Below are 14,238 nucleotides of genomic sequence, written 5' to 3' on the forward strand. Positions count from 1 at the left end.
TCACTCCTTTCTCTGTCCCTGAAATCTGGTTTGACCATGTTTTTATCCTCCCTCTGTGTGTGTGTATGTGTGTGTGTGTGTGTGGGCGTTCTCCCCAAACTTTTATTGATCTGTTAAAAAAAAACTGGTCAATAACTGCTGGGACAGTTTGCCCAACCTGAGTCACTGCAGCATACGGTCAACCTGGAGTTTGTGAAGGAACAAAAGGGCAAAAGGACTCAAGTGTTTACCTATAACTCAATGTGTAAGCCGTTTCCAGTTTGAAGCCAATGCCAGACAGACAATATGTAGAACATTGCTGTAATCTCCAACAAAAGAAAAAGTTTTAAGTTTTGAAAGTAAATGAATGTACGTCATTAGTTTTGAGATGGTTTTCCAGTGGTTGCAGAATGTCTTAAAACATTTGGCCGGTTTAAACAGTGATGGAAAAAGTACCCTGATCCTTTACTTAAGTAAAAGTAACAATATCAGTGTAGAAATACTCTTACAAGTAAAAGTCCTGCATTTTATATTCTACTTTAAGTAATGTACAAATGTATTACCAGTAAAATGTACTCAACGTATCAAAAGTAAAAGAATTAACTATACATAATGGTATCTTTCAAATTGTCTTCAAGGTCCCAAAAAACTTTTTTATTTTATGCACACAAGCTGATACTTTGAGTACAAACATTTGCAAGTAGATAAAAAAAAATATTTTTGGGGGGGACTTCCGGGATAGAGATATAGATTAATCATTTGTATTAGTGCACGGTGACCTCACGTAAATCCCAGCAGACCTTCAAACAACTCCAACCTGAGATCTATCATCTAAGCTCTCTGATTATTGAACTATTGGCCGTGTGAAGGGCAGCTTCATGTTGGGAAATGACTCTAACCCTACCTGACTCATGACCATTAATGCTTACTGGAATCGGAGGAGTATAAACTATCATTCATGTAGTGAAGGGGATTCTTGAAATATTACGTCTCCAAAACTATCTAGAGGTTATTATCAACAAACTTACTTTAAATATGATGGCATCTTCTGGAGATTTTGAACACTAGGTTTGGCTTGATTGATTTTTTAGTATTGCCCCTTGAATATATCATTATTATTAGGGTAATATAGAGTAACATTATATGAATACAGTGAATACTGTTTTCTGAGAGTGAAAAGTCTGCTGACAGTCAAAGCTTTGTTTGTGAAGGCGATTCCGTTGAGTCCGTCAGTTTCGGGACATCACAGCTTTGTTTGATTGAGCAACAACTGATGTTTGCTTGAGTCCAAAAGGGAACGTGGTGCTGCGTTATGAAATCCCAGGCATAAACACATAAAAACAAACTTTACTAGTTTGGAAATTGTATTTACTTTCTGTGCATACTATAATATTTAAAGGGTGTATCCTACTTGAAACAAAACACGTCAAATACATTTTTCCCAAAGATGGTTTCAGTCATTTTTCGTAGTTCTGATCACGCTGATGTTTGTTCAAGTGTTCATTTTTCTGATGAGTTTGGTTTTTATTAGTTATTTGATAACAAAATGGGTTGAAACATCATGATTGACACCTGGGATTGGTTGGGTGGGTGTGTGGGCAGGACTTCAATACTGCAGCACAGCTGCTGGATCACGATTGGCTGAGACGGATTTGAAATGAGACGCCCCAACTCAGAGTAACTTCCTGTTTCTGTGTCACGTGAGTTTGTCCAACGCCACGCCTCATTAGGAGACTAGCGGGACGTCCTGAGTGTATTGATTCCAATGGGAGAAGTGAACATGAACACAGATTATGATTCTTTCATCCCATAGTCACCAAAGTAAATATTGGATTAATCTTTCAGACTGACACATCGGGAGACCTGTTTCTGTCTCAGGAACAAACTCTCTCCAGATCCGGCAACACAGATAAGCTAACGTTAGCGAACGCCATAGCAAAACAAATGTTCGTAATGCTATATATGTCTTTTAGCTGTGTAAATAAATATCAAAAGAAGATATTAAATTGTGCAAATATAACTTCTCATCCATCCACACAACGTTCACTACACTTTCAAACGAAGCCACGCCCCTTTAGGAGACAGGAAGTGTGTACCACTTCATACCACTGGCGCAGCGTGTAATACACTTCTTACACTGCATCTTTAGTATAGAGAAAATGTTTGCTACTGGGCACAAAGATCCTCTTTACTAAAGTCAGTGCATTTCAAGCAGCGCCAATGATATGAAACGGTGCTCACCGCCTGTCTCCTAAAGGGGCGTGGCCTCATTTGAACGTGTAGTGTTCTTTTGTTAACATTAGATATTTACATTTATTGCTAAAAGACATACTTAGCATCCCGGAGATTAGTTTTGTAAGGGCGTTCACGAACGTTGATGATGTTAGCTTCTCTTTGTTGCCAGATCTCGCGAGAGTTTGGTCCTGAGAAAGAAACAGGTCTCAAACAAAGTTAATTTACTCCTGATGTGTCTGTTTGAAAAATGCCATTTTATTGTCAGAATGTTCTGGAGATATGTGGCTTATGGGAAATGGGTCCAATATTTACTTTGGTGACTACGAGGCGAAAGAATTGATCATAATCTGTGTTCATGTTCACTTCTCCCGTTGGAATCAACACACTCAGGACCTGCCGCCAGTCTCCTAAAGAGGCGTGGCGTTGGACCAACCCACGTGACACAGAGACAGGAAACTACTGAGTTGGGGCGTCTCGGTTCTAAACTGTCTCTGCTGCACCGACTCTGGTTCCAAAATTACAAGAAGGCGGCACCCGTGTCCGCGGTATATTGGCTTAATTTTTGTACAGTGGGAGGAAGTGGAGACGTGTCATCCATCTTTTTTGATAGTCTATGGTTACAACGTAAAAGGCCTGTTTATGAAACTGGAAGTCATTTACTTGCTGACTGCGTGAGACACCAGAGCGGCCTCAATACAGAAATTATCAGACGAGGTCTCCACAAAGACACCAGAGATCGCAGAAGTTCACTTAAGGCAGATTTATTTGAAAAAAGTACATGTTTACAAGTAAACCGAGCAGTTCCGGACACATCAACAGACTACAGGGATAGACAGCTGAACGTAAGTTTTTATACACCATTTTGGCCGGTGTCATTTGGACATATTTTAGATGTAGGAAACATGATATAAGTGCATGCACATAAATCACGTTTCCTACATCTAAAATTGGCTTTGAACCATTTCAAGTCTTAATCCCCATCTTCACTCCCCTTCCTTAATTGTGTGTGAAACAGGTATTACTTATTAGTTATTTTGGCTTAGTACAGTACTTCATTTTTGCTCTGACAAGTGGAAGACACTTTATATGTTACATTACTGTGTCATTGATCATATTATTTCGGAACGGAGCCAGACCCAAGTGAGTTTTTTTTAATGCATATCATTGATTAATATCCCTATCTCAGCTTTTTCTTAAAGAAAAGACTCCTCCACTCACTGACAGCTATTCTTAGCTATTCTAACTTCCCTGATTCGCTCACTCACATCACTCTTACTTCATCCTCGTTCAAATGCAGAACAGATTTCCAAAACTGCACTTCCTGTCGTCTCCCTCACACAGACAGAAGAGCCTCCTCTTCAAGTTAGCTGGGACTAATTTGTGCTTTAAACAAGATACACTAATATCATGAACACAATGTGTATTAAACAACCATCATGGCACAGGATTGATAGTGGATCGTGCTAAACTTCCCTAACTAGAAAGAAATCAGAGAGTTTGTGGGACCTGTAAATGGATCTGGATCCCACAGTGTGATTACATAGTGAGGTTACGTTACTCCGACTGTTAGATCTGACTCGTCGGGTCTCCTCAGATGTGTCAGATCTCCATGGCACAAACAAAAGGGAGAGTGTCATTGCAAGACGCGGCATTCCACTTCTTGCGATCTGTAATGCGGAAGAAAGACAGAAACATTTAGCGTCAAGGATTTGTATTTCAAGCTGAACGTACGACGAAAATGCTGGCTGTCGGCAGAAACTGGATTTCTGGGAGTTGAAAGTCAATTCTGTGGAACTTGTAGTGTGGTATGTAGCGCATGTTAGTGATGTAGTAAGTATGGAAGGCCATTGGCACATATGGAGATTTTGTGTTCGGATAAATAAAATGTGTGTAAACGCGTAGAGATTAGTCGTGTTAACACGCTTTTTTATGCATTAACACAAACATTTACCAGTAAGTGTTGCATTTCCATGTATTTATATCTTATGATCTGTAACCTCTGACTTACGGTCCTTGTGTTGTGTGTTTGTGTCGTTTGTATTTTAGAGCCGCAGAGATAAATCGATAAGTTGTCAACTATTAAATTGGCCAACTATTTTGATAATCGATTAATTGGTTTGAGTCATTTTTATGGAAATCCTCTGATTCCAGCTCTTTAAACGTGAATATGTTGTAGTTTCTTCACTTACTTCTGTCTCTCTCTCTGTCTCTCTCTCTCTCTCTGTCTCTCTCTCTGTCTCTCTCTCTCTCTGAGTCATTTTTGAATGTTCTCTCCTTCGGGTATTTTTAACGAGAAATAAACAGGTGAACAGAGCGGGGTTTAAATATGTGTGTTTGTGTAGTTCATTACATCCATAATTCATCTCCAGACAGTGCATTGTTGGCCCTTTGTCTTGCATGTTGTAGTGCTTGGACCAGTTTTTGTAGTCAAACTTGGTGCCGTCAGTCCACATCCAAAAACCAGACTATGGATAGAAAGACACAAACATGCCAACATAAATACATTGTAGGACTGACAAATAATTTGAAAACATAAGCTTGTTAGAATGATTTAGCTAAGTTATTATAGTTAATTACATTCATACTTTACAAGTGAACTACACTTTATTGCACCCAAGCATTAACGTTTCTGTTTTGTAGTTTTGAAGTTCATAACATCATTTCTATGATCTTATATTTTCTATTACTGTCATTCCTGGTGGAAAAGTTTATTGGTCAGCTGTGAAATACCCTTCCTCAGTAGGGATGTAATCCTACACTCAACTCATGATTCAATATGATTCACGATCTTAAGTTCATGACATGATTTTCTCCGGATTTGTTTTAATAGAATGAGCTGCAGACAAATCACTGAAAAGGTTTAACTGTGTCCTCTTATCAAAAGTGACACTAAAACTGTATTTTTATCCTAAATAACAAAAAATTACTAAATAATTATTAAGTATACATTCAAAAACTAAAAGAAATCTCTTCAAATAAATGAACTAAGAAGACGTAGTGACGTCTGAAGTCAAACAAGTGACATCTGAAGTGGATAATACCCTGGGCCATTTCAAAATTGTATTGCGATTCATTTTTTTTTATCTCAACCTGTTGGAGTCTTTACACATTTATATCCATTTTAACCGAGTAGCCATGCATCCTTACATCCCTATACCTCAATGACTTTTCCAAAAAGCATGTCATATGTTTCATGACAGTCAGGCTTTAGTTGACATTCAAATTTGGAGGAAAATTAAGTTAATTAAAAACCACAGTAACACACCTGAATGCAATCATTGCCACCGATCCAGATTAGGGGGAATTCGTGGGTGTCTTCTTTGGTCAAAATCTGGATGAAGTTATTCTCCTCATTACTGTGGACCGACGCCAGGTTGCCTCCTTCAAACAGGCAGTAATCCTGGAGGCGACAAGAGAGGAAAGAGTGTTCTAATGTTTGGTTCGTTGCAACATGACCTGAAGCATGAGCAGCTCCACTCCACCACTCCTCACCTCGGCTTCAGACCAAGTCTTCGGGCTGTCGATGAAGGCGAAACATCGTTTTCCAAGGCGGGACCATTCCTCTGGGCAGGAGTTCTTGCCTACAAAAAATATATTTCAAATATTTTACTGACCTGCAAGTCGGGCTGCACAATTAGTCATTTAATAACTGCATCACCCACTTGATTTCAATTCATGTGCAGACATGTTGTGTTTAAGAAAAGCTTGTCTAACTTTATTGCTTATGGTGATTTAAAGGTTTGTACATTTGAAGCGATTTGTATTTGTAGCTGGATTTATGTTGTTTGCAGTATCTGCTACATTAGTTTTAGGAGGCAAACAATGGAACAATCTCTGTGACCTTGCCATTTTGCTCTGTATCGTTGTTAAAAATGTCATTCCAACGCATTCTCGTGAATGAGTTCATACGATGGTACTGTGTAAAAAGCTATCTGAAGAAAAAACTGCCTTGACAAAGCTGTCTGTTTCGAATCAGCATCAGCAGTTATTTAAATACGTAATACTTAATAATGGACCAATGTCAAAGACTGTTGTTCTCATCAGTCACTTAGGAAAAAAAACATAGTAAAATAAGGTCCAGGTTGAAAAAAAACAGAAGATACCCTTTAAGCCCTGTACTTAGGTACAATAATTGAGGAAAATTACTTTGTTACTTTCCAGCACTGTCCAAGAACTTAGTCCAGAAAAACATGAAAAATGTGACATTCAGCCACACGTCATCACTCACCACACTGAACAGGTGTGATGCCCGGCCAGTGTTGGTCATCTTACTTCTCCCAAAAAGTAATTGACTTAGTAACTCAGTTACCACATTGTAAAAGTAATTAGTTACTCAGCAAAGTAACTGACGTTATTTTTTATGTTCTATAACATCTTTAACGTCAAAGATGTTTATGTTAACTGATTGAAGAATAAAAACACTATACAGAAAAGTCGAGCGTTGCTTGTTTTAACAGAGCGGCTCCGTCTCCTTCGCTGGAGCTCACGCTGGCTGCATTTGGGCTTGGGGTTGGGTTAGCAGCAGCAACAAGTGTCGTGTTAGCATGTGTTGATGTGAGGTGCTTCATAAGATTCGAGTTGCTTGAGGCAGACGTGGATAAAGTCTTTTTTCCTGGGCGTAGCGTGCATGTTACATAAACATTCTTGCCTTTAATTTCAATGAGCGAGAAGTAGTGCCGGTACTTCCATTTCGAGAACGCTACCTTTGAATTTCCCTGGCTCGTCGCCATTATCTCTGTCTTATGTTTAGTGGTAGTCAGAGCGTGCAGTGAGACAGCGTGAACAGGGCATCCGCCCACCCAACCAATCATCATCGCATTTGCAACGGTGTCATCATCCCCACCCCTGCTCTCTCCAGGCAGCTGACGTGTAACCAAAGCCTGACACCACGGCGTTGCAACGATGGGAAAAGTAATTAATTAGATTACTCCGTTACTGAAAAAATAACGCCGTTATACTTAAACGCCGTTACTCCCAACACTGCGCCCGGCGGTGTCCTTGTGTCCGGTATCTCTACCCCAGTGACGACATTGACGCACCAGCAGTACCCGGTGGACCCAGAGCACTGCTGGGGGAGGAAGTTCCCGTTTGCGTCACACTTCGGGACAAAATGTCCAGGTACTCTGGGGCTATTCTTTCTCTGTTCCTGGCAGAGGCCTGAGTAAAGTAGTAGTGGATTATAAAGTAGCAGAACATGTAAACACTCAAGTACAAGTACCTCAACACACAATTGATTAGCTGTCAACTATAAAATTAATCGCTAACTTTTTTGATAACCGATTAATCGGTATGAGTCATTTTTATGTAAAGATGTAAGATTCCAGCTTTGTAAATGTGAATATGTTCTAGTTTCTTCTCTCCTCTGTGAAAGTAAACTGAATATATTTGAGTTGTGGACAAAAAAAAGACATTTGAGGACGTCATAGGCTTTGGGAAAACACTGATTTTCACCATCTTCTGACAAACTAATCCCAAAATAAGACATTTGAGGACGTCATCTTGGGCTTTTGGGAAAGACTGATCCGCATGTTTCACCACTTTCTGACAAACAACTAATCAATCAATGATTTGAGTAAAAGCTAGTTTCCAGAACTGTCCAAGAACTCAGTCCAGCAAAAACAATAATGTGACACCCATGCACACGTCATCACTCACCACACTGAACAGGTGTGACGCCCGGCGGTGTCCTCGTGTTCGGTATCTCTTTTCCCGTGATGATGTTGACGCACCAGCAGTACCCGGTGGACCCAGAGCACTGCTGCGGGTTGAAGTTCCCGTTGACGTCACACTGTGGGACGAACTCTCCAATGCGGTCATGGCTGTCCTTCCTCTCTTGTTCGCAGAGGCCTGAGTAAAGTACAGTATTTGTATCTGAAATGTAGTGGACTATAAAGTAGCCATACATGTAAACACTCAAATTCCTTAACATGTAGAGTTGCAAAGGTTCATTGATTAGCTGTCAACTATTAAATTCAACGCCAATTATTTTGATAATCGATTTATTGGTTTGAGTCATCAAAATAGTTGGCATTGAAGTCAAAATTCTCTGGTGTCAGCTTATTAAATGTGAATATGTTCTAGTTTCTTCTCTCATCTGTGATAGTAAACTGAATATCTTTGAGATGTGGACAAAATAAGACATTTGAGGACGTCATCTTGGGCTTTTGGGAAAGACGGATCCGCATGTTTCACCACTTTCTGACAAACAACTAATCAATCAATGATTTGAGTAAAAGCTAGTTTCCAGAACTGTCCAAGAACTCAGTCCAGCAAAAACAATAATGTGCCACCTATGCACCCGTCATCACTCACCACACTGAACAGGTGTGACGCCCGGCGGTGTCCTTGTGTCCGGTATCTCTACCCCAGTGATGACATTGACGCACCAGCAGTACCCGGTGGACCCAGAGCACTGCTGGGGGAGGAAGTTCCCGTTTGCGTCACACTTCGGGACAAAATGTCCAGGTACTCTGGGGCTATTCTTTCTCTGTTCCTGGCAGAGGCCTGAGTAAAGTAGTAGTGGATTATAAAGTAGCAGAACATGTAAACACTCAAGTACAAGTACCTCAACACACAATTGATTAGCTGTCAACTATAAAATGAATCGCTAACTTTTTTGATAACCGATTAATCGGTATGAGTCATTTTTATGTAAAGATGTAAGATTCCAGCTTTGTAAATGTGAATATGTTCTAGTTTCTTCTCTCCTCTGTGAAAGTAAACTGAATATATTTGAGTTGTGGACAAAAAAAAAGACATTTGAGGACGTCATAGGCTTTGGGAAAACACTGATTTTCACCATCTTCTGACAAACTAATCCCAAAATAAGACATTTGAGGACGTCATCTTGGGCTTTTGGGAAAGACTGATCCGCATGTTTCACCACTTTCTGACAAACAACTAATCAATCAATGATTTGAGTAAAAGCTAGTTTCCAGAACTGTCCAAGAACTCAGTCCAGCAAAAACAATAATGTGCCACCCATGCACACGTCATCACTCACCACACTTAACAGGTGTGACGCCCGGCGGTGTCCTCGTGTTCGGTATCTCTTCTCCCGTGATGATGTTGACGCACCAGCAGTACCCGGTGGACCCAGAGCACTGCTGCGGGTTGAAGTTCCCGTTGACGTCACACTGTGGGACGAACTCTCCAATGCGGTCATGGCTGTCCTTCCTCTCTTGTTCGCAGAGGCCTGAGTAAAGTACAGTATTTGTATCTGAAATGTAGTGGACTATAAAGTAGCCATACATGTAAACACTCCAATTCCTTAACATGTAGAGTTGCAAAGGTTCATTGATTAGCTGTCAACTATTAAATTCAACGCCAATTATTTTGATAATCGATTTATTGGTTTGAGTCATCAAAATAGTTGGCATTGAAGTCAAAATTCTCTGGTGTCAGCTTATTAAATGTGAATATGTTCTAGTTTCTTCTCTCATCTGTGATAGTAAACTGAATATCTTTGAGATGTGGACAAAATAAGACATTTGAGGACGTCATCTTGGGCTTTTGGGAAAGACGGATCCGCATGTTTCACCACTTTCTGACAAACAACTAATCAAGCAATGATTTGAGTAAAAGCTAGTTTCCAGAACTGTCCAAGAACTCAGTCCAGCAAAAAACAATAATGTGCCACCTATGCACCCGTCATCACTCACCACACTGAACAGGTGTGGCGCCCGGCGGTGTCCTTGTGTCCGGTATCTCTACCCCAGTGATGACATTGACGCACCAGCAGTACCCGGTGGACCCAGAGCACTGCTGGGGGAGGAAGTTCCCGTTTGCGTCACACTTCGGGACAAAATGTCCAGGTACTCTGGGGCTATTCTTTCTCTGTTCCTGGCAGAGGCCTGAGTAAAGTAGTAGTGGATTATAAAGTAGCAGAACATGTAAACACTCAAGTACAAGTACCTCAACACACAATTGATTAGCTGTCAACTATAAAATGAATCGCTAACTTTTTTTTGATAACCGATTAATCGGTATGAGTCATTTTTATGTAAAGATGTAAGATTCCAGCTTTGTAAATGTGAATATGTTCTAGTTTCTTCTCTCCTCTGTGAAAGTAAACTGAATATATTTGAGTTGTGGACAAAAAAAAAGACATTTGAGGACGTCATAGGCTTTGGGAAAACACTGATTTTCACCATCTTCTGACAAACTAATCCCTTAATCCAGGAAATATTCGTCAGATCATTCGAATATGATACTAATCGTTAGTTGCAGCCCCTACAACACTGTACTTAAGTACAGTACTTGAGTAAAAGTACTTTTGCAGAACTGTCCAAGAACTCAGTCCAGCAAAAACAATAATGAGTAAAGTACAGTATTTGTATCTGAAATGTCCTAGTTTCCAGAACTGTCCAAGAACTCAGTCCAGCAAAAACAATAATGTGCCACCTATGCACCCGTCATCACTCACCACACTGAACAGGTGTGACGCCCGGCGGTGTCCTCGTGTCCGGTATCTCTATCCCAGTGATGACATTGACGCACCAGCAGTACCCGGTGGACCCAGAGCACTGCTGGGGGAGGAAGTTCCCGTTTGCGTCACACTTCGGGACAAAATGTCCAGGTACTCTGGGGCTATTCTTTCTCTGTTCCTGGCAGAGGCCTGAGTAAAGTAGTAGTGGATTATAAAGTAGCAGAACATGTAAACACTCAAGTACAAGTACCTCAACACACAATTGATTAGCTGTCAACTATAAAATGAATCGCTAACTTTTTTGATAACCGATTAATCGGTATGAGTCATTTTTATGTAAAGATGTAAGATTCCAGCTTTGTAAATGTGAATATGTTCTAGTTTCTTCTCTCCTCTGTGAAAGTAAACTGAATATATTTGAGTTGTGGACAAAAAAAAGACATTTGAGGATGTCATAGGCTTTGGGAAAACACTGATTTTCACCATCTTCTGACAAACTAATCCCTTAATCCAGGAAATATTCGTCAGATCATTCGAATATGATACTAATCGTTAGTTGCAGCCCTACAACACTGTACTTAAGTACAGTACTTGAGTAAAAGTACTTTGCAGAACTGTCCAAGAACTCAGTCCAGCAAAAACAATAATGAGTAAAGTACAGTATTTGTATCTGAAATGTCCTAGTTTCCAGAACTGTCCAAGAACTCAGTCCAGCAAAAACAATAATGTGACACCCATGCACACGTCATCACTCACCACACTGAACAGGTGTGACGCCCGGCGGTGTCCTCGTGTTCGGTATCTCTTCTCCCGTGATGATGTTGACGCACCAGCAGTACCCGGTGGACCCAGAGCACTGCTGCGGGTTGAAGTTCCCGTTGACGTCACACTGTGGGACGAACTCTCCAATGTGGTACACTTTTGGAACTGCAACTGTGTCTGTTTGGTTGTGGTTCATCTCTGGTTTGCAGAGGCCCCCGTGCTTAATAATGGGGCTGGTGTGGTTGACCGGGTGGGCATCGCTTAGGGTCAGAAAGGTGCAGAGTGTCAGAGACAAGCTGAACGCCTTCATGCTGATGCTCATGCTGATGATGCTGATGATGCTGATGATGATGATGATGATGATGATGAACCGGGAGTGTAGCCTGTTGAAATAGGAGCAACACAATCTAAATCTGTCAACAACATAGAGTTTTAAAAAAAGCTAAATCATTTACTTGCAAAATAAATCTGTGTTCAACATGTTTGATTAAGAAAATCCAAAGTAGACTCACCTGGTTCAGGATCAGCTGGTGTGTTGAGCCGCCTCTGCTGCTTGTCTTTATATCCTGCAGCTTGCTGACACTTCTGCTGTGTCATTGTTTTAATTTCCCACGAATTCACTGGAACTTTGAGGTCAAATGTAACACAGCCGAGCTACAGAGATGGATACTGCTTTGTCTTTATCTCATCAGTTTCTCTTTCTCAGACTATTGTAATCATTGTGAGTTTAAGGTAATCACTGGGTATCATTTTTATATCGGCCTTTCATTGTTCATAGCCCCGGCTTCCCAGACTGTCTTGTCTGGTCTTAGGGTTACTTGTTCTTATCTATCTATATCTGCTCTTATTTTCCCCATCTTATATTGTGCAAATCTAGGTTACAGACCATTTTTGCAAGTAAACACTGACACCCCTTGGCTGGATCATATCAAATTATATTCTCCAGCACTAACATGAGACATAAAATCCAAAGAATCGAATATTCTATTGTTTCGTTGTCCAAGAATCACATTTAAAACCTAACAAGTAGCCTGTTTTCCCACACTTTTACACATTACATATCATTACCAGTGAATAACTGATGCAACCTAATGTCAGAAAATCTGATCACGCGTATAGGTGGACAAAACATGACACATACCTACTTCCTGTGCAGACAGAAATTTAAAGACAAAACAAGATAGTCTAATGCTGTGTTACAAACTGCATACTTTTTTTTTTTTTTACTTTTAGTACTTTAGTACTGCAGCAGCCCTTTCTTTATGCAAACAATTGGGACAAACAACTTTGTCATGACACTGTGTCTTGAACTTGGACCCTCTTGCTCAAATATCTGTTAGCAGGAGCGAAGCGGGCCATGTCTTTTGGTACTCCAGCCACATTGTTTCCTCAAAAGCCCAGAATCTTTGAGGATTTTAATATATGTTTAACTTTGTGTCATGTTAAACACCTGTTTAGGCTAAATCCCTACCTTACCTTCTGTACATTATTAAATGTAACATTTTTGTCGCAACTTGTCTCGTCGCAAATCTTTGGTCTGAACTGGGCATAAAACTGCATGTTGGCTAACTATCATGTTTTCTTTTTTTCTCCAAATGTGTAACACAGCCGAGCTACAGAGATGGATACTGCTTTGTCTTTATCTCATCAGTTTCTCTTTCTCAGACTATTGTAATCATTGTGAGTTTAAGGTAATCACTGGGTATCATTTTTATATCGGCCTATTGTTCATAGCCCCGGCTTCCCAGACTGTCTTGTCTTTTTTAGACATTGCATTCTGAAATTGCTTGAGAAATAGTGCACATAGCTGCCATAAATAGGGAAAATAATCTCCCAAAACCCCCCTAGATGAGCCCCGAATGTTTACAACGTCTAGCTCCGCCCTGGCTGTCTGTGCTCTTTTGGCGGCTCACTTGATGTGACATGTTATACGATGCACAAAGGATTGTGGGTCAGATATAGAAAGCATGCTGGCTTGTATACTGCAAAATGTGACCGGATGCAGTCGGACATCATGGTATAGGCATACATTTGACATGCTTTGTATTGGGACATACCAAATAGTTTGAGTATTGGAAAGCAGCCAGAATCCTTGTAGCTGAAACACATTCATCACTCATTTGTCTGTTATTGAGATCTGAGCGTCTTTTTGAATGTTTTAACACAAGGCCGCATCAGTTACACACTGGAAACTAATAACCGACTGGCCAGGGTGGGAGAGAGGCCACATTTAATAAAAGGCTGCTGTTCTTGGATGACTCTGCATATTTGTAATGTAAAATCTTCTGTCATGTCATGTTTTTATTGTATTAGCAGCAGGTTTTTACAGTTTCTTTCTCTCTATTTGTATATATATATATATATATATACACAGCTGCCCTCAGCTGCTATCAATCAGGCTATTTAAGCCGGAGGCAGACTTCATTGAAGCTTCTCAAATGGGGCAGAGGTAGCATGCCGACCAATCAGTGTCCCTATCTCAGGGAACCCCAGGAACTGGGCGGGACTCCCCTTATCCACCCAATCTGCAGCACGGGATGGCACAGCCTGCTTCGCACCTCAGATAAAGCACAATCAGTTAAATACCACACACGAGGGTGCCGGCGGCAGCCGTAACACAATAATTACTGCAGAAAGTGTATTTTTATACAGTCAATGCATATTTCATAGGGACTGTTTCAATTTTATTTTAAGAATAATTTGAAAGATGTTTTTTTCGTGAATACAAATTAAATGTTAATATAAAAGTGATTATAAAAGCAATACTATATATATATATATATATATATATATATATATATATATATATATATATATATATATATAAAAGTATT

The 14,238-nt window shown here is 40.2% G+C and overlaps 2 protein-coding genes across 2 annotated transcripts; both read right to left on the minus strand.

Annotated features, from left to right (window-relative positions):
• Nucleotides 1-2,974: 2,974 nt before the first annotated feature.
• LOC144534589 (saxiphilin-like) lies at nucleotides 2,975-9,467 on the minus strand. The gene is made up of 7 exons (XM_078276594.1): nucleotides 9,218-9,467; nucleotides 8,527-8,718; nucleotides 7,870-8,061; nucleotides 5,707-5,795; nucleotides 5,480-5,614; nucleotides 4,565-4,679; nucleotides 2,975-3,881 (listed from the first exon to the last, which is right to left on the minus strand). The coding sequence occupies exons 1-7, from the start codon at nucleotides 9,465-9,467 to the stop codon at nucleotides 3,814-3,816; spliced, it is 1,041 nt and encodes a 346-aa protein (XP_078132720.1). The 3' UTR covers nucleotides 2,975-3,813.
• Nucleotides 9,468-9,867: 400 nt separating this feature from the next.
• Nucleotides 9,868-14,067, minus strand: LOC144534590 (equistatin-like). Its single transcript, XM_078276596.1, has 4 exons — nucleotides 11,917-14,067; nucleotides 11,399-11,787; nucleotides 10,640-10,831; nucleotides 9,868-10,067 (listed from the first exon to the last, which is right to left on the minus strand). Exons 2-4 carry the CDS (start codon nucleotides 11,724-11,726, stop codon nucleotides 9,868-9,870), a joined length of 720 nt encoding a protein of 239 aa, XP_078132722.1. The 5' UTR covers nucleotides 11,727-11,787; nucleotides 11,917-14,067.
• Nucleotides 14,068-14,238: the final 171 nt, after the last annotated feature.

The sequence above is a fragment of the Sander vitreus genome, chromosome 19 (assembly GCF_031162955.1).
Source record: "Sander vitreus isolate 19-12246 chromosome 19, sanVit1, whole genome shotgun sequence".
Lineage (NCBI taxonomy): Eukaryota > Metazoa > Chordata > Actinopteri > Perciformes > Percidae > Sander > Sander vitreus.